This window comes from Gobio gobio (genome assembly GCF_949357685.1).
Source record: "Gobio gobio genome assembly, chromosome: 3".
NCBI lineage: Eukaryota > Metazoa > Chordata > Actinopteri > Cypriniformes > Gobionidae > Gobio > Gobio gobio.
The window spans coordinates 15,674,484-15,699,788 of NC_137099.1; the positions used below are offsets into that span (position 1 = coordinate 15,674,484).

The 25,305-nt window shown below is 37.6% G+C and overlaps 1 protein-coding gene across 1 annotated transcript in view; it reads right to left on the bottom strand.

The window, feature by feature from the left end:
* Positions 1–25,305, bottom strand: part of ttyh3b (tweety family member 3b) — a 61,275-nt gene that overhangs the window by 29,726 nt on the left and 6,244 nt on the right. Inside the window, exons 3-6 of the mRNA XM_079813525.1 lie at positions 18,111–18,280; positions 3,914–4,025; positions 1,569–1,789; positions 1,173–1,268 (exon numbers count right to left, since the gene is read on the bottom strand). Coding sequence (XP_079669651.1) covers positions 1,173–1,268; positions 1,569–1,789; positions 3,914–4,025; positions 18,111–18,280 — 599 coding nt within the window. The remainder of the gene's footprint in view (positions 1–1,172; positions 1,269–1,568; positions 1,790–3,913; positions 4,026–18,110; positions 18,281–25,305) is intronic.

Genomic DNA, 25,305 nt, shown 5'->3' on the forward strand with positions numbered 1-25,305 from the left:
ACAGATGACAACGTGGTTCTGCAAAACAGTCTGTTAAATGCTCATTCATACTTAACGTTATCCAACGAACACCTAACGTTACAAACACTAATGTTAAAATCTCAACAGCGAACATGGCATTAGTGTAAATGATTCTTTGATTAGTGCTTTTATGTATTGTTTATCTACAGGCATGCTAAACATGGTTCTGTGTGTGATTTGGCTACTATAGTAAAGCCAATGTTTAGTGTTCGTTTTGGGTTAATAGTTCTTGCGACAGATATTTGGCTATAATCGTTCTAAAAATACAAAAGTAACAGTGCCATTCAGTAGCGATCACTACAGATCCGCAGTCTTTACTCTTGAGGACTGAACAGGTTCTGCTCGATCATCTTCACTAAAATGTTCTGGGTCTGATTCGGGCTCAGATTGGTATGGTTTTATTGACGCCATCGTTTCTAATACTGACCAAAGCACAGTCTACCGGTAAGGTAAGGGGCGTGACGTTTCCGACAAACGTACACTAGGCGGTTAGCGAATCACAACACACTGGGCCAGCTAACCAATCTGAGCCCATCGCGTATTTTTGAGGGACTGGCTTCATACAACCCGGAAAGCATCAGACCGTTTTACAAGGAGGGACAGAGCAGTGTAGAATAAAGGTCAAATATATGAAAAATAATGCTTTTTTTTTTTTTTTAAACGAAGCATGAACACATGTTACAGTGCACCCCACAAACACAATCAAGCCTTCAAAAGAATGTGTTTTACCACCCCTTAATAATTGTAGTACTTTCACTTTTACTTAATTTCAGTTCAGTATTTCAGTTCTATTTTTCTCTTTCTCTGTTTTTCATTTAATATTTTATTTCAGCCTTATTTCAATTAATGAAAATGATTTTTTACAGTGATACAGTAAAAAGTATTATATACATACAACACACAAATATTGGGTCAAATAGTATATTTTTTCATTTTCGGTTAAAAAAAACAAAAATATGTTTTGGTACTAAATGAAATTAAAAACGATAAAAGCAATGCAGTATTTTGGCCAAAAGTAACAAGTCATTCCTTAAAGGTACAGAAAAGGTTCATTAGGCACTCCTTTGTTATAGATTATATGGGTGGCTATTGCGTGTGTTTGTGATATTAACTCATATTAACTAACATGTGTTAATAATTTTTGCACTCACCTGATCAAGATGCTTCTAGAGTTGCGTATGAGACCAACCAAAACGAGCAGGCAGATTAAAACATCAAAGAGCAGCAGACCCAGATAACCCAACCACCTACAAAACACACATACACATGATCACTTCCAGGTGGCTGGACATTTCTTTATAACTTTCCAAAAGTAGGAACAGGTCTGGACTTTATCATTGAAAAACTCTATTGTGTACTCTACTTTGTAACATCTTTGGACATTTAAGTCATACTTATACCTAAAAGTCACTGAATTAGATATTTTTTTTAAATGCTAACTACTTTTTGGGGGGTTTTTTTAGTAACCACGACCCTCTGGGCTTAAGATATTTGAAACAAATTAAGACATCACAGAGCAAGATGACTTGACTGGACTTTATAATTACCTGTACCAGTCATACTGCTCAGTGATGGATGCCAGGTGATCCAAAGAGAAATCCGTACTGCTCCAGAAAGGCACATCCACCATCAGATTGATCAGCTCATCCAGCTGACCCTGCAGTTTCTGGACGATGGACAGGTAGTCTGTCTGCTTGGAGTACACAGTCTCCAGCTGCACCAAACCCTCCTGCAGGGTTTCATTCAGACTGCTGGTGCTCTCTGATACCTAATATAAAAACACACACAGGAAATATGTAAGGCTCAATACATCAGATCCATAATATTCTGCCCCCTGAATGAAACAGGAAGATTACAATGATATCATTAGTGATAGACCAGGAAGATGAATTCTGGAGAATTGTCTGCCAGGCTGATTACTGTATAAGAAATGTTAAAGAGTTGGAGCCATAGCCGTGTGGGCAAGTGCTCCGGCATATGGTGCGGTTGCACTTCGGCCTGACTCAAGGTCCTGTCCCGATTCCCAATTCCCCTCTCTAATCTCCCATTATTTTTTCTGTCTACCTACTGTCCTATCTAAATAAAAGGCAAAAAAAGCCTTAAAAAGCTTTTTTTTTTCAGAGGGACCGAAATCCCATATAAATACAGTAACATTTAATTAGCGCTTCTAGCGAACTTGTATCATTTAGGGCATTTTCACACCTGGTTTGTTTGAAGCGCTTGTTTCGGAACCTGGTGTGTTTTCTCCATTCGTTTGGTTTGTTTAGGCATATATGAACACAGCAATCGCATTCAGATATGCCCCAAAACAATCCCCCAAAAAGAGATTTTTCATGCTCCCTCCGAACCATTCTTTCCCAATCTGAGCCTAAGGAATCTTGATATTGTCATCTTGGAATATGGCCATGATGTGTCTTCTTCCAACATGGTTGTTTAAGAAATGAAAAGCTACACACTCCATCCATTAGTGTTAGAAGAACTGTTGCCAAACATATAACATGCTAGAAACATAATCACTGCAATAATGATCCAATCATTGACTCTCAAGCATTTGCATATTTAAATCAAACAGCGCCTTTTTTGGTGTCTTGAAGGATGACACAGAGGAAACTCTGACCAATAAGAGGAGTTTTACTCTCATGTGACTTGCATAGACACATTTTGTTATACTTTGAAATGTTTCCATTGCAAATCGAACTGAACCAAGAAAAAAAATGCAACATTGTGAACAAATAAAGTCCCTGTTTCAGAAACAAAGCAAACGACCTACAGGTCTGAAAACTCTCTCAGTCTATGCCGTTTTCATTTGATGCATAAGTAAATGTCTCATGTAATCCATCTGTGTTTCAACCATGTTAAGATAAGATAAAGAAATAAAATAAAATAGCTTGTAAACAATAGGTCCCGTCATGTTACATTTACCTCAGGAAACCCATTCAATGGCCATAGCTCATTAGTCAGCTAGAAAACAATAACTCTAGAGAGGAGCATTTTGCTAAATATATGCAGTATTTTTACATATTCATTATATTTTTACTTAACCTAATGCCTTTATTATATGTTTGCATAAATCTGTCATGAAAACAAGTTATTACTACCAGTGTTTAAATATTTATATTTCAAAAACAAATTGTAGTAGAAACATGCCGTTATATAGTTGATATAAAAATGCATTGAGCAATTTAAATGCTTGTATACAACTAATTATTAAATGAAACTCTTTTCGGTTTGTGGCTAAATGGAAACTTTAATTTAAGTTTCAGTGTTTCGACAAAAAATTCATTTCAGTGCATCACTAGTCTTAATGTAGGTCTCAATCATCTCTCTGGTTCTCTAAAGCCCAAAGTATACTTTGTCCTCTGACGTACTACTGTCCACGTGATGTAGTTTTCATCAGGAGGGTCTGCGTGCAGGTCAATTTTTGTGTGTGTCAGTGCGGACAGTGCATGTACAACAGTGTATGTGCTTGAAAACAAAGTCCACAAGATAGTGCGCACTCGCCAAACGCGTCTTTCTGCACTCATGGCCAAAGGAGTATACTTTCTGGAACACTGAAAATTAAGTATATCCAGGCCTTAAAAGTCAGAACACTTGCTAATGGATATTTTGATACACATAATAACAAAACCCACCAAAACAATTACACCCTCAACCTAATGAATAATTTAACATTTAACAACCATGCATGATGGGGATTTTAGCCCAATGGAGATGCAGTGAAGAATTTGGCAAGTTAAAGTGTTCATTAAGGGGCAATGAACTCTCAAGCAACAGCAGTGGGATGTTCAATAGAGGCGATGGTACATTTTTGGGGCATTTAAGTGTCTTTTTGAACACTTGGATACAGCAAATTGTCCACAGCTTAGAAACAACAAAATCGTGAAAGACTCACCAGTTTGTCGATGCCTGCCACTGTTTGGTTAGCATGGCGCAAGGAATATGTCAGTCGTGTCACGCCATCGCACGTTTCGCCGTTTCCATAGAAACCAACTGCAATGCCAGCACTGCGGGAAAGTCATCAAAATAGGAATTAGCTCATGTGACTGTGACAGACTCTTTTATATGGAATGTAATACAACACTCTCACACAAGCAATCTCTTTATTCTGCAATCCTAAGACTACAACTAACTCTTAAAGGCCCTGAAAATGACCAGGTTAAAAGATCTGAACTTGACTGAATCAACATTGTGGTTTTTGCTTTTATAAAGACATTAATACACAGAACCATGGTCGTTCCCTAAAATGACCAGCTTGCATCAGTAAAGTATAGCACATTGTTTAATCAACGCAGCTCTAACACTGGATTTTAACACGTTGGACAACAACTACAGCCACTTTATTTTGCCTGCATATATACACACACACATATACCCATACATATATATATATATATATATATATATATATATATATATATATATACACACACACACACACACACACACACACACACACATGTAGTGTTTTCATCTTTTATGGGGACTTTCCATAGGCGTAATGGTTTTTATACCGTACATACCGTATATTATATCCCCCTACACTGCCCCTGCCCCTAAACCTAACCCTCACAGGAGACATTCTGCAATTTTACATTTTCAAAAAACATCACTTAGTCTGATTTATAAGATGTTTTCCTCATGGGGACCTAAAAATGTCCCCACAAGGATGAGGATTTCGGATATTGCTATCTTTGTGGGGACATTTTGTCCCCATAACGTGATGATTACCAGTCCACACACACACACACACACACACACACACACACACACACACACACACACACACACACACACAGTCACACACACACACACACACACACACACACACACACACACACACACACACACACACACACACACACACACACACACACACACACACACACACACACACACACACACACACACGCACACACACACACACACACACACACATACACAAGTACATTACTGTCCAAAAGGTTTTTTTATTAAAATTTGTATTCACTAATGACATTATTGTCAGCATTAGAATGATTTATGAAATATCATGTGACACTGAAGACTGGAGTAATGAGTAAATTCAGCTTTGACCACAGGAATAAATTACATTTTGAAATATTTTAGAATAGAAAACTTTTATTTTAAATCGTAATCATATTTTGACAATTGTTTATCAAATAAATGCAGCCTTGGTGAACATGAGACTTTCACATTCATTTGAACTGCATTAGAAATAAAAGTCCCCTGATTTTAGCCCTCTGATTTGTCTGTTTTAAGGGGTGTGTCCGCTGACTTCAATGTAAGAGTCCATCTTTGCATAAGAAATAAGTATTACATATGGAATGCTCTCGAAAACATACTACTTTTTTTTACTGCCAAGATTAAATAACCAAGAAAAGTGTTGACGATAGCATTATATTTAGATCTACTCCCATCGCATGAAAGGTGCAGCGATGAGCACTGTAGCCGACGATGACAGACATGTCTGGTGAGCACATGAATGCAGTGATTTCATATTTACAAATTAATTTCTGAACTCACGAATGCTTTCATTATACTAACTAACAGTGCAAACACAATCTAAATGAGAGATTGATTGTCCAGTGTAGACAGCGTCATTGATTATAACGGGAGTTTTGGCAAGAGTCCAGAACTCAAATATGTGATTAACAGTTCCAGCGAATATATAGGAAGGATTCTTTGATTGCTTTCTGTTTATAATTTAAAAATCACAGTTTAAATAACTTTTTGATTATTTATTTTGATGTTCACCATTTAGTCACTGGCTTTATTTACTGATAAACAGCAATAAACAATTTTGAGATAAAGAACGTCTGACTATACATGAACCATTACATATCAGAAATCACTGATCAGATCAGGCATTAAAATTAACACAGTTACTTAAATGTTGTGGCATTACTGTCAGGTCCATATCTTACACTAAAAGTCTGTTTGCATAAGTCAAAATTGCGACTGATTTACCAAAGAATACACAGTGAAAATGTACCGAACAAACATAATACTCTGAGACTTTCACAGTTGAAAATAAATAACCATATTTCTAGTATTAGGATCCTTTGGAAGGTAATGTCATTTTCAGTCCAGTGATCCTGTATCTCTCTTTTCTTTTCACCCAGCACCAGTGGGCGGGGCCAAAGACGCAATGATGTAGAAGTAGGTGTTGATTTGATTCTGCAAAGGCGGTCTTTCCCCGCACTATTACGTCATAATGTGACAAAATCCTTGTCACAACTTGGTTTCAATAAAAGCGTTTTTTGGACTGACAAGGAAGTTTTGAGTTCTGAAACTTACAGGATGTTTTATTACAATTACCTCTTAGAAAAGTTCTCTCTCTCTCAGTTCATGACCTCTTTAACACAAAGGAATTATTGTGGGACAATTATATTTATTTCCAGGGTTTTATCTGATGCTACATGCATATTTTCCTGTATGTGTTACTCTTTGTCTCTGTCACTCAAATACAAGAGGATTTAGGCAGGAGAGCTCTTATAAGCTCAAGAGTGTGTGAGACCAAGAGATATCGAGAGGGAGGTCAAGCTGTCATTCTTTGTTAAGGTCAGGAGTCACGTGGCTCAACTAGGCTTTTCCTCTCTTACCCAGAAACCCTCACTCTAACACCACTGACAACAATCACTCGCTTGTTGTGTGTTTATCTGTTAGATTGTGTGAGTGGGCACATGTTAATAGTTCTGTTTGGAGAATGGAGAATAATAGTAAACTGTTACCAAAACTAATTGTTAAAGTATAATGTGTATGAAAATATAAGTGCTACACAGTGTTGGCTTAAGACGATAATGCAATATTTAATTATTAAATCACAATTAACACACTTAAAAAACAAAGCACCAAAAAGAGCAAAGGTACAGCCATTTTCTTTTTGAAAGTACCATCTAAAATACAATGGAACATGAAATTCAGTACAGAATTTCGTGACATTCTGTGTGGGTTCGTTCAGAGATGCATTTGGCACAGACATATATGGGTCACTTTCAAACATAAATGTGAAAAGTCAGGACAAACAGCCTTAGACTTTCAACCTTAACAAGGTCAACTCAGGTAAATGTCGTTGTGGAAAGTAAGCCATTATTTTTTTGAGACCTGGCTGCTTTAAACAGAAACGATTCTGCCTTGACGGGTAAATTACGGAGCCAAAGTGTTCTACATAAACCAATCAAAATTACTTAAGTTAAAATAATTAAACAGTGGACACAAATACTTAAAGATACAACCAGAATCATCTTTGTGAGAATCTGGCACTGTTAGATAAGATATATTGAATAACGACTCTATGCGGCTATGGCACACACACACACACACACACACACACACACTGGCAGAGAGACCTGCAGTGCATTATTCATCGCGCAGCTTCAATGTTCAAAATCTGATTCTGTTGCTATGGCAACATCTCCAAGGCACCGAGGGGGCAGCGCCAGGGAGAGATGGGGAAAAAACTGACGTGAGGGCGACAGAAAAGAGAGAACGCAATACAGAGAGGATGAAAATATTTTTTATCTGAAACTGAGTCTCTTTAGGCCAGGACAAAACCACACACACACACACACACCTAAAAACCCTATTCTTAGTAGCTTTGTCTTATTTTTTCCAGTAAACATGTCAAAACATCCGCATCAAAAACTAAAATGTATCTGTAAAGCAATACTGCAGAAGATAATACTTGTTTTCACAAGTTGTTTTTGAATATTTTATAAATATATGTTAAATTTTAAGCATAAACCTCACTAAATGTATTATTTTTTTATTTATAATTTTCTAACACAAAATATATGGTGTACAACAATATATCAAGAATGTCCACGCTGGAAAAATCTGAAAAAATTAGCAATTAAAATAAATGAATTATTGTAATTTTAAAAAAATTCATAAATCTAATTTAACGGCACATTTACACGACAACAATGTACTAAAAACAGATAAGTTTTTTCGCGTACAGATGACAACTCTGCGAAAACAACTAAAAACGCTGTATTATACATGTGAGGCCAGTAGTTGGCGATGTCACTTTGTAAAGAAACACTACACACTTATAGGGCCCTATCTTGCACCCAGCGCAATTGACTTTGTACACCGACGCATGTGTCATTCCTATTTTGCACCCGCGCAAAGCGCGCTTTTCCCTCCACAGAAGCACGTCGCTAAACTAGTGAATGCACTTGCGCTCCCTGGGCGGTTCAGCGCAAAAAAGGAGGCGTGTTCCGGCGCAAACAATCCCTGGTGCTATTTTGCTGTTCCATTAAACAATTGCGCCACTGACCAGAAAAAACCTAGTCTAAAGTCAGTGGCGCGTTGCGCGTTGTTCATTATGCTATTTTAAGGGCGCATGCTTGACCATAATGTATAGCGTGCACAACGCGCATACACTTTGCTCATGTAATCTACACAGATGCAACAGTTATTTTTGCAAATCATAAATTGTTACACTAAAAAAATATTAACACATGAGATGACGGAAATCATTGTGGTGTGCCACGAAGATGTGAAAAAATAGGCATAAATCTAGCTTACAAATGATTCAGGCTAATTGTAATAATTAAGGATAAGATCTGTTTGCCCAATATAGTGGCAAGACATATATGTATATAAGGACATCTGACAAATTGGTTTGTCCGTCAAGAACCAGGAAAAAAAATCGACTGAAAAAACTGAAAAAAACTGAAAGACTGAAAAAAAAAAAGACTGTGAAATCACCTTTACCATAATGTACAACATTACAACTTCACTTCTCTGTCTTTCACTGCTCTTACAAGAACATCAGTCTCCTCGGCTGTGAACCGCTCCTGGCGTGCGCCTGGTAAATACGCCATAATAATAGCAATCCATAATGGAACTTGCGCACCTGCTTTTAAAGGGAATGTTGGATGACACTCGGATTGGTTTATTCACGTTACGCCCAAACCACACCTATGAATAATGAAGCTACTTCAGACCAACCCATTTTAGATTTGCGCCGGGCGCAAGAGCCATTTATCCCGCCGGGAAAATAGCAACAGCGCCGAGACCCGCCCACAAAATACTTGCGCTTCGCGCTTTGACACTTGCGTTTCAGATCGTTAAAATAGGGCCCATAGACTGAACATGTAATACTCATGCGCATGACGTCTCTGTTTTCACAAATTCACGTTTTTGTAGTTTAAACGGAGACTATAATGCAGTGGTGGGCCGTCAGGGTCACTATCAGAATCAGACTTAAATTTTAATATATTTTTCCATGAATGTGTGTTAAATTATTCCTAATAGTCTATTTTATTAACTTCATCGCTTTTCTCTTGGTTGCGCTGCTTCCAGTAGTGTTTGTTTATGTTAGAGCTTTCATCCAATCATATTTCAGTCATCATGTGTTGCCAGGTCAAAGAAATCTGCCTTGAGGCCTTCAGAATCAATATCGCGGGCGCCGCTAGCTTAAATGAATGGCAATGAAACTGTGCGCTTTAACCAATCAGATAATCACTCCGATTTAATCAGCCAATCAGATTTCGAGCAGCAAACCGCATCTTTTGTTTTAATAGCGTTTTTTCAAACCCAAATGGCTGACAGAGGAGACAAAATTAATGTATTAATTAACATACTTACAAAGCCGTTTTCAAAATTCCCGCATACTGCCTTCTCCAGCTTAACGCACAGTCACAGAACGCTATTCGATCTGTCACGGCTAAAAACGAACGGACTGTAATGTATACCATCACTGATTTTGAAGTCCAGCGGATCTTGATTTGTTTGAGAGCATGGGTAATAGCAGTAAATTTACTGCACACATTGGCATGTTTTGTGTAATAATCATAGCCTATTTTGGTGAGTTAGTTAAGCTATAATGAACTGTATTTACATTTTTTATATCCTACAGTCAACCCTGGGCTGGCTAATCCGTGCCCCCTTTTTTCAGTGATGAATGTGATTTATTTTTTCGTGAAATTTTATGATCAATTTTTTAAATTATTATTATTTTCGTTACTAATATATCATTTACAACATTTTCATACTATTCAAATATAGTTTTGTGGGGTTTAAATGTAAAAAACTTTTTTTTTATCTTTGTACCTCACCTGAAATAAATTTGTCATACTGTTAGTAAGATTTTTCAAGAACCATTTATGCTGTTACGTTTTCTTTCGTGTAAAATATGCACAAAAAAACGCACAATTTGCTTTCGGTGATCGGAGAACTCAAAAGGTAACGTTAGCCTTCTACAAAAATGCACGGAAAACCCGGAGCGGATCGAAGCTTCTGTTAGATATGATGTGGCGCAGCTGTGGCTGCAGTGAAAGGAGACTTGTTGAATTGTGTCAATTGGGTTTCCTGCGTTAATAACTCTTAAATAATTTAATAATTGAATCATTCATTCTCGCTCCATGAGAGACGCAACGCCCTGTTATAGCCTACTGCGTTTCTGTATAGGCTAATATTGTTGGTTTCTATAGCTGTGGCGTCATGATGATTTTATTAAGAGGTGAATTAATTCAGGTTGGATACCACTGAAGGCCTGGGTGTGAAATGCACTGCTATAATGGTAAAGTTTTTTAAAACCTTCACTTTGAAACTCGTTTTCAAAAGTTTGCCTTTTCAGGCCCCTAAAAATGCTGTTGTCATCGAAGTGTTCACACTGCGAGCCAGTCTCAATTCCGATTTATAGCTCAGATCCGATTTTTTGTATAGCAGTTCACATTGTTGTTTTCAAAGTGGCCAATATAGGATTCCAATGTGAACAGATCATGGTCCTGAACTGACCTGCATTAACAAAAGAATGATAAAAAGACAGGACAGCACGCTGTCATACGGAAGTAAACACGAAAGACATTAAAGTAATCGATTACTCATTGATTTATAGTGTGATCTGCTGCCAAAGCCAGCAAATGTATCCGAGCCTCATGTTTTGTTTGTGTTTAGAGCTGTCACTGTAACACTTAGTTCTGACACATACCTGCCCTTCCACTGACTAACTTTCACAACTGTCTTGATATGTCGTTATGTAAAATCTTTGAAATGACTCCGATAAGCGCAGAATTGTGCTCTAGAGTGACGTAAAAGTCGCATAAATTCCGATATGACTGTTCAGACTGAAGTCGCATTGCAAAACATCTGACCTGTATCAGATTTAGTACCACATATGGAAATGGCACAAATCGGAATTGAAAAGATCAGATTCCATGTGGTTTGTGTGGTTCACACGGTCATGAGAAAAACAGATCTGAGTTGCAAAAAAATGTATTAAAAATAAAAACGTATTGGGCCCACATTTATCTGCAGTCTGAATGTAGGCTAAATAAACAGCCAAAACGCATAAAAAAATTCAGTATTTAATTTAAAACGTAGTTCTGTAAACAGCACCCAAATCTGAATCATAGCGAAAAACCAAGTGAAGCATTTTTGTATTTCTCTGACCTGAATCGATTCAAATTCAAATGAAAGATTCCAATAACGGTTCTTTTGGGGAAGCTCAAAAAAAGGGACCAGTCAAAATTATTTTTGTGGTGATCAACATTACCCTAACTGTTGTTAAAGCCTAACTTGTTCTGAACCCTACTGAAATAATTCATTTAATGGAACTGAATGTCATGAAAATTATTTGCTTACTGTATTTTGAACCGTTCTGAATGAACATTCATTGAGCTACTAAAGCTAAAGACACAAAACATTAGTGAGATTAAGTTTTTAGGAGAGCGCCACAGTGTTTTAGGTCACCCATGAGCATGTGCTGTGCACTATTTGATGTGCTTAATGATGCATGAGGCACAATGTGTTTCATCTGAGCCATCATATCAGCATGACATCTCTCATCTCTGCCATGGACCCATCACTCTGTCTGATCCGCAACTCTCTCTTTTTTCTCCGTTAAGCTTTATCTGCATCTCGCTCAATCAATCAGGCGACATTGTCCTTTTTTCTGGTTCTTCTGCATCCATCTCTCTCTAAGGGAATTAATCTCTTCTTTGTTTGTCAATCACAGCATGAACGGAAGAGCATGAAGTCAGATATAGGACAGACGTATGCTGATGAGGGAGAGGAGGAGGGAGGGAAGGCAGAAGGGGTGGAACAGAGGGGAGGAGATCGTCTGATGACCCTTGTGGGGGGATAAATGGGAGGAGAGCCCAGAAAATAATCAGAACAGAAGACAAAGGAAGGAACCCAAAAGTGATTAGAACAATAATGAGTAACAGTTAATGAAAACAAAACTATTCCAAATTCATATGCAAAATGATGGCTTATTATTTACACAAATTAGAGTTTAATTTAAACTATTGTGGTTTTTCGAATATTCCCTTTCAAGCAGTGTGTAATATAGTTGTTTGTGAATGTAAACGTTCTGCAAAGTTGTAAAGCCGAAAGTGCACAATAAATAAATTTGGGAATCCGCCTAAACGAGTCGTTTTTTTATTCAAATCCCACTGCGCTATGGTTCTACGTCACTAGAAAAGATATTTGCTTAATGGCCTCCTATGTTGTACGTTGTCCGCACACGAACAACTTGACCAGCCCTCAAATGTCATTTTACTGAAAAGTGCTTCTCAAATCTCAGAGTTCAACGTGGGATTTAGGTCAGGGCTGCGTTTCCCAAAAGCATCGTAAGCCTAAGTTGATCGTAAAAACGATTGTACGAGTGATCGTAATATTAAGGTCTGTTTCCCAAAAGCATCGTAACTTAAGTAGCACTTGAAAATGATCGTAGATCTACGAGTGCTCTGGAGTAATCGTAAATCTCTAAGTGTATCGTAAGAGGACAGAGTTATGAGGTCACCTACAGGACAACCGGCAGATTACACCTTTAACTTTATTCAAGTGCATTGTGATAATACTATAAGGTTTTGATTGTACTTTATTGTACACTTTTTTTATTTATTTTTTTATTTTAATATTCTCATTATTATAAATGTTGATAAAAAAAATAAAAAAAACAGTTCTGCAGCTTAATATTTTTGTGGAAACTGACAAAAAAATTATGAGGGCAGGTAAAAAACAAAAAAATTATAAATACACATCTGAATTAAATGAGGATATTTATTTCGTCTTTTTGAAAGGTATCTTTTCTTGTTTTTTTTTTGTTCAGCCTTTTGTCAGTGCCTCAGCCTGTAGGTAGTTGCTTTATATAGCCTAGACGTGTTTTGATTGCTAATCCACATCAGATGACAATTATTAGGTGAAACGTTCAGAGGAAACGATTCCATATAAGGTTATATTTCAGCACTTCGCAAATGGACAGCGACTCTTAAGTAGCACTTAGAGCGCGTTCTCGCGCGTTCATGTTAAGTACATTTTTGGGAAACGCACGTGGAATTGCTGCGAGTGATCGTAACTTCGCTCGTAGAACACGCTCTTTAGAGCTAAGATACATCGTTATTGGGAAACCCGGCCCTGGTCAGTACCCAGTTCATTTGGAACAGCTTGCTCCTCAAAATCACAACCTGTAAGTATGATTAATTATTGATGTATATATTTTCTACCGGGTGTTCAAAATATGTAGTTTTGTGTTTTATATTGTCCAATGTTTCATCATTGGACTAATACTCGGATTGATATGGTAAATATCGATGTCATTGTTACTGTCGTCTTTACAGTGTGTATAATTGCTGAGCTTTAGGAAGTCTCCGCAGCTGAAGCTTATTGTAATAAGCGTTTTGTTTCCGATGTGGGCTGTACGCGGAAGACCAATTACAACAGACTGGGCCGTCTGACCAATCACAGCAGAGTACGCTTTTGGAAAGGAGGGATTTAGAGAGACTGATTCATCCAATGCGTTATTTGAGAATAATTGAAAAATGTGGTGATGTGCAATGTACATTATGAGAAAATGAAAGTGTTTTTTGACCTTTGATGCATGTAAACCTGTTGTAGGAGACTAAATTGGGAAACTTTGAAATAGCATAATAGGGGGACTTTAAAAGAGTTTCCCTTCAATAGCTACATATTAGTTTATTTGAATACTTTATGATTACTTGCAAAGTTATTAAAACAATCATTATTGATGTACAGAGTTGTAGACTTGAACACAAGCGGTATCTGCATGGGGGGACTTTTTCGCCCCATGTCACATGAATTCCTGGATTTCGCCTGCTTAATTTCACCTGACAACTGTAAATGTGACCTCAGTCACCACACCTTTATTGTTTACATAAATGAAGGAACCTAAAATCCCAGGTCTTGCAAACTTCCCAATAGATCACGACAGGCAGTTATTTCCAGATATTCTTTTACTGACCAAGTGTGAACAACTACAGCAAAGTCTCCCACTTAAAAAACGAAACCAACAACCCTCCACAGTATTTCAGCGAAGCTTTTATTTCAAAACCAATCCACTCTGTTTCTACATCACGACCACAGAAAATAGCAGCTGGTATTATTAAACGGGGTCATCGCAGGACAATTTAGCCGACATAATTTTAACCCCCAACTAATGCAGACACTTGATTAAACTACTTAACCTCTGTGTTCAGGGTTCAGTGTGCAATGGCTGCCAGCCTGATCTGACCTCTCAACCCTCTCTATATTTAAAGAGATCTGACAGGAATAATTAGAGACGTTTTAACCAGAGACCACAACAAGATAAACTGCACACAAACGCCTCCATATTTACTGAACTGAACCAATTTAAAAGGAAGATGAAATTCAGTACCATGTCAATCTAAAGAAATTATTTAAAATGTTGAGGTTAATTGTCTAGGTCAACTAGTGTAAATGATTTATCAGAACTGACAAAAAAGCAGGCGGAAGTTTGTTTACCTAACTATCAGAGTCAGATGATAGCATGTGGGTTATGAAAAATGTCCCAGCAATGTCCCAACTATCCTAAGCAAGAACGGGTTAACGCAGCCGAGTGTGTGCAGGATGCTGTCAGTCGTACATTGAGATGCAGACATGGATTATCACTAAAAATACAGACGAGATACCATCCATTCCTCACTGCGCAGAGAGAAACACACACCTACTATTTCACATGAATCATGGCCAGCGGCGCTCATCAGCGTGGGTTAGGCGTTTAATAAGCTGCCATATGCGTTACATGAATTATGTGTCATACAGCTATTACTTGAGAGCTCTTCTGTTCTTATTTTCTGGCTTTTGTTAACTCTTTACCCACTCTTCTTTAAAAAAAAAAAGAAAACCTTTTTATTTTAGCTTCATGCTGTCTTTTTTTAATCAACACTTGAATGTGGGAGAGTTTAGTAAAAAAATGGACATCAACATTTTAAACAAAAACCTAAGAAAAATAATCAAATTACAATCATCATTACAAATGGATTTTGTTTTGGTTCTACCTGAACTGAAATTTCTATTAATTTCTGTCTTGACCTGTCTTTTTCCCTTTGTAGAACTGAAACGCCAACTTAATTCTATGCGTCTCTTAAGATTTTAGCGCCCACACGCACGCACGTACACACGCACGCACACAACGACTTCACAATTTTCTCCACTGTAGGCTTATAGGCTTTATTAATTTATTGTCATATACATCGAGCGCTTCCACTCATCACAAACGCACACACATACATCGGCTAAACTTCACTGCGGACAAATCAGCATGATCAAAAACATCCGTGATCATAATTTTCCTTCAGATAACCAGTCAAGAGAGTCAACAACGCAAAGCAAGAAAGGAATTTTATTCACAATTTAAAATAGCCCGTCGGGCAAGGCCGTGATACGTTTTGGTTGCCCGGCTGGAAGATACCATAGGCCTGGGACGTCGGGCTAGCGATTTTGCCCTGGTCTTATAAATAATTGAAAATTCCATCAATGGCAGGGGACAAATAAATGAGTCAACAAATAAATGTCCTCATATTATTACAAACCTATATGACTTTCTTTCTTCTGTGGAACAGCAATTTTCATTTTGGGTGAACTAACCCTTTGAGGCAGGGCTCCAGAGTGCGACTAAATGGTCGCATTTTGCGACTAAAATTTGAAAGTGTGCGACTGAATTTTACATCCAGTCGCACATGTGCGACCAGTAAATTTGCCTGCTGTCGGTACTGGAGAAATTAAGAAAATACACTTACTAATTATAATTGATAGACGTTATGTCTGGCAAATTCTATCTTTGCCAGCCGTTTCTATATGAGATAATATTAAACCATTTGTCCGTGATGCATTTTTGCCATTCGCAATCCAGAAGAGAGAGAAAGCGAGCGAGCACGGTCACGTGGAGCTGCAGCGAACACAACACCACCGTCAGCTTTAATGAGTGACGATGGCCAAGAGAACTACACAAAAGTTTAGTCTTCTTAAACTTTAGGGATGTGCTGTGATATTAATCTAATTTTATTTTCGATTTTGGCTTCCAAGAATTATAAAAAGATGGAATGAGTTAAAACTATTCCTGTAGCCATGTTCGTCGAGCTCATCCTTCCCTTCACAGCTGCGCTGTCATTTCTCCTTAAACCTAAACTAAACGTCAGATTCAGTGATTGTTGTAAACTGCAGTCTCTACTGTTGCTAAACTGCGGGATGTGTTTGATAATAAAGAGCTATTAAATGCACAAAAATCCGCGCAAGAGACGCGGTTTCCAACTTCAAGGCGGCTTATATGTGTGTGCTGCGAAATGGACCGACTTGCACTTAATATTTTAGGCTTCGTGTGCGCGTCTAAACCATCAAATAAACAACAAATAGCCGGTGTCAAAATGACCGGATTGGAGAGTAGTTATTTTAACAGTTTATATATTAAATGGGCGTAAATAGTTTGGAGAAATAGGAGAATATGATATTATTAGTTCTACATTCGATCGGTCTTAAAGGGGCAGCGTCTATAAACCTGCTGACGATTGAGCCATTAATTCGAATCGAACAAAAGGCAATTAGAAAATATTCACATCTCTTGAATTAATAACTTTTATAAGCTTTTATAAGCATTAATCTATCAATTTATACAGTGAAAACTATGCAGTGTTATTTTACATTTCATTACTTTATTAGATTTCTTTGTAGGTTTGTTCTTTACTGTAATATTAATGTTAGCAGACCTTCCGAATGCCTACACACTGGTCCATTCACAAAATAGATGTTTTATATTTTTGTTCAAACTTTGTGGTTTCTTTTGCTATAGATATTTTACTTTTCAGATTATAAAGCCATGTTAATTATGTTCTTAATTGTGTTTATTTTTTTTATAAAATTTTTTTTAAAAAAAGTATAATAAAAAGAACCGATAAGAATACTGTTAAAGTACCGGATCGATAAGCAGTATCGGTAAGAGTAGTAATACCATTAAAACCTTAACGATACCGATCCCTATTAGTAATACAGTGGAAATTAGTAGATTTGGTTAGCATGTTGATTTACGGTGTGCGCCCCTAAAATTTCTGGTTGTGCCCCTAAAATTTTCAGTTGGGGGCCACTGTGCTCCTAGTGAAAAAAGTTAGTCTGGAGCCCTGGAGTGTGTGCACACTTTGTAGTTAAGGTTATTTTGGTCCGGACCAAAAAATAAATGCTTAATAAATGATTTCTTAAGTTATTCAAGCCTGCCAACTATGTACGGACGTTGTTTTGTGCCGCTATTTTGTATGGAAGTCTATGGGAAGTCTAGTTTATTTTCCCCCAAAAAGGGGCGTTGACGAAATTAAGAGTTAAGTTCCCGGATGTGCCGGTAGTCCGTATATGATGGTATTTTTACCAGCTGAGATCTCAAAGAGCTTATATAATGTGTAAAGGAGTCAAAATAGCACCAGGAATTCCTCCATTACACACAAACGAAGAATAGCTGCAAGAGACCCAACTGTAATGGGCAACATAGCTCCTATGATGAGAAAAAACAGGTATGCTTGAGCATCTTGTGACATTGCGTACATATTTCAGTCGAACCGCACCAGAGTTCATGTTCAGGAGTCTCTGTCCACTTGTTTGGTGCGCAACAGGGTTTTGGATGGCAGCGTTCACACTTACTAAAATGAACTGACCTAACAGGGCAATCGAGTTTGTTTTAATCGAACCAAACCTGCCGAGTGTGAACACACGTTTAGTCTCTTGTGCCCTTGAAGAGCTTTTAAGATTAGCCAAATACAAGCTTCCATTTCTGGTTGCTGCATTATTACGTGATAAGTTTTGTGTTGAAGTGTATAAGCATGCAACTCACAGACCTGCACACGAGCGTGGCGATGATCACACACCAAGCGGTGCAGCAGCAGTCCGCATTGGGAGAGTCCTGGTTCTTCCTGCGACGGCAGCACAGCCAAAAAGAGTAGAAAAGGAGGAAGAGGAGGTCCAGTGCCAAACACACCAATGCTGCTGCACCTAGCAACAACACAGACTGCAGAGAGAGAGAGAGAAAGAGTAATTTAGACCTCTGTTTTTAGTGGAGCAGTAAATGTACCGAGAACAATAAAGAATACCATTAGGCCATTGAAGGCTGGGTCTTTCAATCACAATCTTTTGTTATCGTACAGTATCACGTATCCTTTTTTATTGGAATCTGGAGTAACATAATTTTAGACTATTATATTTCTTTGTGTGTGAAATGCTTTTCTAGATATAAAAAAAGAGTCCTGCATGTTTAATCCAGATCTACATCCACAAAGAGCTGAAGTGCACCAGAAGTGTCATGAATTATCTAGATTTTTTTTTTTTAATCCATGGCTACTGTGTACCATGAAAATCTCCATATGCAGAAAATGTAGGTCAGGCTGAACACGGGAGACTTCTTTTGGTCTCAGAGCTGTGTGTCGTAAGAGCTCAGAAGTTCTACTGTATACAAGTCTGCATAACCACACACACACACACAATATGGTGCCAAAATCTTCTAGGACATGATACTGAATCAACATCCCTTGTTAGTCCTGGAACAACATTCCTATCAAAATCAAAGCCCGAGAGGTATTCCCAACCATAATTTAAAAATCACAGTGAAATTATCTTCTGAATGTTCATCCAGCACTAACAAGGGTGCTGATCCAGATGTATGTCCTACTTGGGTAAATCATATTAAGCAACAAGTGTTTGGTTTCAGACTTTTTCTTTGGTTTTCAAACATACGAATACAAGGGAATTGTTCGTTTCCACTGGAATACCATATATATACCATATATATATATACACACACACACACACACACACACACACACACACACACACACACACACACACACACACACACACACACACACACACACACACACACACACACACACACACACACACGTAATGTATATGAACAAGTAATGTATACATACATAGGCTACACACATACATATACACACACACACACACACACAAGTTCTGTTAATGTTCTAATATTGCGTTGGACAGTCAGGGTTAGGCCTTCGAGTCAAAAAGGTTGATAACCTCTGTTCTAAAAACCTTACTGAAAGACAGTTCAGGGAATAAAAGGAAATGCAGCATCTGCAAACAGTTGATAATCACAGGCTTTGGCTGGCTAAATAGAGCAAGATCACAAATTTGACCTCAAATGCCCAGAGTGACCTAGTCAGATACCCGTGCAGACGCTCATCACGGCAGGACCACCAGTGTCACTGACACAATGCGGTCATTTTCACCCATAAAGTTAAATTGAAATGCTTTATTGTTAGTGTTATGGCTTAAAGCTGGTGTCATGAGATTTTTTACAACATTAATATTCGTTCCTGTCTGGTCATCTGTGAGATCGAGGGACCTGTGAACGAGATGTCAGCTTCTGTCTGTTGATGTGTCAAAGCTCATTTGAGTCAGTCACCACCGAGAGCATAAAGAGATTAGAGAGGATTAATTATCAGCTCTCTCCCTCCCTCCCTCCCTTACACACACACACACACACACACACACACACACACACACACACACACACACACACACACACACACACACACACACACACACACACACACACACACACACACACACACACACACACACACACACTTTCGTTGCTAATCTAAACGTGTATATATCTTTATTTATTGTTTTATATAAAGCTAATTATAATTACTATAGCCTAACACTAACTCAAACCCAAGTTTATGAAGCTGAGATTTCCTGGACAAGTGATGAAGTTTAGGCAACACATTTAAATTTGATCACAAACGGAGACTAATAAGCGATCAAGACCAAAGAGCAGAGACCATACAAAAAAATCCAGGAGAAGATGAGAGTGGGGGAGGGAGCCTAAAACTCTCAAATGTAATTATCTTATTACCAGCCCTCAGAGACACACAGGGAGGGCGAGATTCAACTTTAGTTTGTATTGTGCGACTCAGTAGTAATAAAGAGCAGGATGGCAGTTAGTTGGCACTATTTAATTACAGGAATGCCTTAAAACCAAACACAAATACTTCATGAATGTGCAGGCAGGAATCCAATATGTTTTTAAAGTCAAATTTTCTCTAGAATCATTATGAAGCACCAGAATTGGTAAATATAAGCAGATGGGCACTATTAACAGTCACAACAACACTACTGTCAGAAATATTCATTTGTTCCTTTAGCATATCCTTTCTTAGCTAGTAGACTAATAAACAGTTCACCAATATGCCTATATACCTCAAGTCTGGACAAAATTATAATAAAATATTTCTGTTTTCGATTTACAAAATAAGAGCACATTTTCTTATATTATTTGCTTTCATTTTTGTTCACAATATTTGATTAAAAGTGAATTTCCAGTATATATTTTGCAAACTAATAAAAATAAATGTACAACTCAAAAGTGATTTTTGGAATAAGACCGCAAGGGTGTTTGAATCGAGATTGCGATCTTTTAAAGATGAATCTTGCAGCTCTAGTGCTTTTAATTAAACCAAAAAATAAACCCAGACAATTTAATTAATGTGCATGTAAATAACTAAACAGATCTTTAGGATCTGGTCTATGACAGCACAATTTTACACAGTAATACGCTGTAGCACACACTGCTATTGACAAAACCACAGAACACGTAAATCACCATATTACCTCAATCTGTGCAAAGAGAATAATGGTTAAGCTAAAACAGTAATCATGGTCATTTAAGCGCAATGACATTTACCTCTCAGCTCAGTGTTTATGTGTCATTAGTACGTGTGTTTTTGTGTGTACAGCGCAGTGTTCTGGTGTAAATCGTTTCATCTGCACTATTCGTGACTTCCTGCCAGCTGGGCCCCTTTCCTGCCCAATATGCTTTTAATTATTCCAGCATTCCCTACTGAGAAAAAAAACCCTAGTGCGTTTTCCACGTCAAATGAGAACAGCAACACAGCTGTAGGAGCCGTCTTCAACTAAAAGAAATCTTCTCAAACTATTGCAAATTTAGAAAGGGTCATAAATTCCTCTCATTTCGGACACAGAACAGACAAAAGTTGTGCAGAGATTTTTACTACAGTAACGCTGAGAAAACAGAAGCCTGATACCAACCAAAACACATGTGCAGTCAGCATCTGCTAATCCCATTTTCCACATACAGGAAGTAGACAGCTAGCCCAAGGTGAACAAAGGGAGGCACAAATACTGTAATATACAATTACATCTTTAGTTTAGCTATACTAGACCTCCAAATATGACTCTACAGAATAACATCTACAACTATCATAGTGTTATCTTCTAGCATTGATAGCTCTACCTCATTTTAGAGACTTGGTTCATTTAGACACTTGGGCCTTGTTCCACTTTGCTTACGATACGATATGATATACTTTATTGTCCCCTTACGGAAATTTTTTCTAGGTGTATGCTGCATTTTCAAATCACACAATAAATAATTAAATAAATAAATACATTTTAGACACACACTCGTAAACTTTCCTAAGCACTTGTCTTAGGGGGAACCCCGCCGCCATTTTGAAGTGCATTCCACTTCATGAAGTAGACAAGTGAAGTTTATATGGATAGGCCCTCGACCCCTCGATCTATATCATATGTACACTTCAGGCAGCTCCATATACCACAATGCAACACGATTGTGACGTCGCCGCAGATCGCATTTAATAAATTAATAAAAAAAAACAACTTACATATAGGAAGAATGTGCATTCCAATTACTTATAATTGGGAGAAAGTGCAACGCCCAATATGGTGAATAAGCACCGCCTTCTAAATGAAAGAGCCAATTGTTGATTAGTAAAGTCTCGCATCACTGCAGCTGCAGTCATGATTGGAGCATTCAGAAACAACATTTATGAGACAGTTGTTGTCAGATTTCATTGGTGATTTCAAATATGAAATTTAATCGTAAGAATTTGAAGTTTCCCCATTCAAAGAGATAGCTGCACTTACATGCCCGAGAGGCATTTCAAAGATGGCCGCCGAGTGAAATGACTCATCTTAAAGAGACTTTAATTAATTTACCCCCACCACAAACAAATCTGATATTTTTTATTTAAACAACCCAAACACACCTATATACATAAAAAATGCTGCATTAAACAAATTCGTAGGGGGGAAAAAGTAAATAAATCAAATCCATAGCGGATTCCAGGTGATCAAGGGCTTAGGACGTTCCAATTAAAGGGTTCAGCCAGTAGTGGGCACTCATGCAACGCGAGCAATGACGTACATCCAAGTCAACGAGACTGAGGGAAGTTAGTGAGGGAAGGGCAAAAAAACGAACTGGAACACAGCCATGGTTTAAACGAAACAATTGCAAAAAGATTCACAGATTAAGTCATTTAAACTTAAACTTAAAATTCTGTCCTCATGGCCTTCCAAACATGTAATACATGAAAAACTTTATTGTTTTAAACATTTTGAACCTAGCAACAATGTGGTTAAAATTATGGTTACAAAAACTAAATAAATTAAAAATATATATAATTTAATAATATATATAACTATGTTGTTGGGCTGTTTTTGATCCCATTAACTTTCATTGCATGAACAAAAACAGTTCTTGAAGATAAATTGTCACAATTTTGGAGTGACATGAGAGTGAATACATTTTTGTTTTTGGGTGAATTATAACTTTCACAGCATTCCCAGAAGTCCCTGTGTGGTTATGTTATTGTGTTGTAGTGAAACAGTCCTAAATATTAGTTAAATGCTAGTGTTTATATTCATGTTCTCAATTAAATTTCACAGATTGTAAAAACTCTTGAAGTCGTGAGCTACAGGCCCTTTGTGAATAGATTTGACCAAATCATTAAAAAAAGAACTAATTTAAAAGAATGATTCATTAGCGAATAAGACAATCACTATTAACCTTTCGATAGAAAGACATAAGAACGTCCAGTGTGGTTGTGGATACGGTCCATGTGGCATTAAAGTACAGAGAAAAGAGGAGGACAAAGTGCTGACATGTTTTGGCAGCTACTGGTGGGCCAGATCCAGACAAACTATTGTGCTGAGTGCCCTGAGATCCAAGCGAACCCTCCGCCGCACAGATGGTTTCAATCCAAAAGTGCAAATATATGTCTTCTTCTCAGTGCCAGGATGTAAGCACAGTTTTAAAGATGGTTGAAGGGGTCCTTGGGGGCTGAATAATGCCAAAATTGCACTGGATAGGCCTATGTGTGTGCCCGAGTTCATATGGGTGCATGTGTGCCATCTTTGTCCCATTTATATGGAAGCTGTTGAGAAAATAGTTTAGAAAGGTGTTCATTTAAAAAGATATTCCAGCTAAAACGAACATTTTAAAATTGTATAATTGTTTTACATTAAGTTATGATCTTATATTCACCTTTTTGCCACTAACATCACCAAAGGGGTTACTAATAAATAAACAAGTGACTAATAAATAAAAGGTTTACCAAAAGTTTGAGGTCAGTAAGATTTTTTATAAATTTTTTTGGCCTGAAGTTAATGCTTTTATTCAGCAAGCCCACATTAAATTGATAAAAATTATAGAATGACAGTCAAGATATTTGCAATGTTACAAAAAAAATCTATTAAAATGTTTTCAAATAAATGCTGTTCTTTTGAACTTTCTATTCATCAAAGAATCCTGAAAAAAAAAATTGTATCAGGATTTCCACAAAATGTGATTTCTGAAGGATCATGTGACACTGAGGACTGGAGGAATGATGCTGAAAATTCAGCTGTCATCACAGGAATAAATGTCATTTTATAATATATAATAGAAAGCATTAATACAATTTAAAGTAAGTTTTACAATATAACTAATTTCACTGTATTTTTTAAATCAAACAAGCCTAGCCTTGTTCAACAGAAGAGATTACTTAAAATAATATAGAATAATATATATAATTTATTATTTATGTATTTTATTACAGTATTATTTAATAACATTTTATTATATTAAAATTATGAAGGGGAGTGAACGGCATTTGAAGCAGGTCGGGAGAGAATTAATTTCATGCATCAACTACCATTGTTAGTAGATATTTACAGGTTATAATTTCCATTTTCAACTGTTGTACTGGCATGTGATCTTCAAATCAAGTAGTTTGCTTGCTCTCCCTATGTGTCGGTGTGAACGAGTGCAGACCCCCATATGTCCCAGCATGCAAGTGTGAGAGTGTGAGAATGAGAGCGAAGGAGTACTGGCATAAAGACTATGTGTCCATTTGACAAAAGGATGCCTGCAAAGCACTCTGGGATACATTAGGGATTAAACCCCATTTTCACAGAAGCCCACAGAAAGGGGTGCATTCATCTTTTATCAAAAAGAGAATAACAACACCCAACCCCCCTCTCCTCTTCCTCTCCTCACCCTCCCTCCCTCCCTCCCTCCCTCCCTCCCTCCCTCACTCTCTTCCCTTCTGCTCTGCCAGGCCAGACAGACCCAAGGGCTTGTCATGACCTCATCTCATACAGATTTACCCCCACATACCCTGTGGCTTTCCTGTGACCTCGGACCTAACAAGCCAACCAACTAGGCCAATCTCATCTCAGCATCCCAGGAAAATCACACCTTATTGATGTTTTCCACAATGTTAGTACATTCACATGCAAGCACATCGGTTTCAGTCGTCTTTCAGCACTGAGTTGAATGTAATCACTTATAATAGATCTTGACCTTGGAAAATTATTCACAGCACAAATGAAATTGCATTTGTATTCAGCTGAATTTGCAGTGATTAATGCACCCATGTCTCTTAAACAAACTTTATAAGTTGATGGTGCATTCAGCACTGCATTGCATTCATTCGATGTCTCCAAACAACGTTTGAACCGGAGAGATCCATTTCTATTACTGCAGCCCTGAGTATCTTTTTAATCGCAGATTTCTTTTTGGAAACAAGTGCCTGTTGTTGGCCATTTTGCCATACAGCACTGGAGTGCTCTGGATGTGGTCATTGACAGCTATAGCTGGAGAGCAAAGGCAACCATGGCTGCAATTTCACGCAGCTGGATGCTATTTCCTATGGTCCTCTGGAGAATGGACGCTTTGACAAAATAGCCTCATTTTATGTA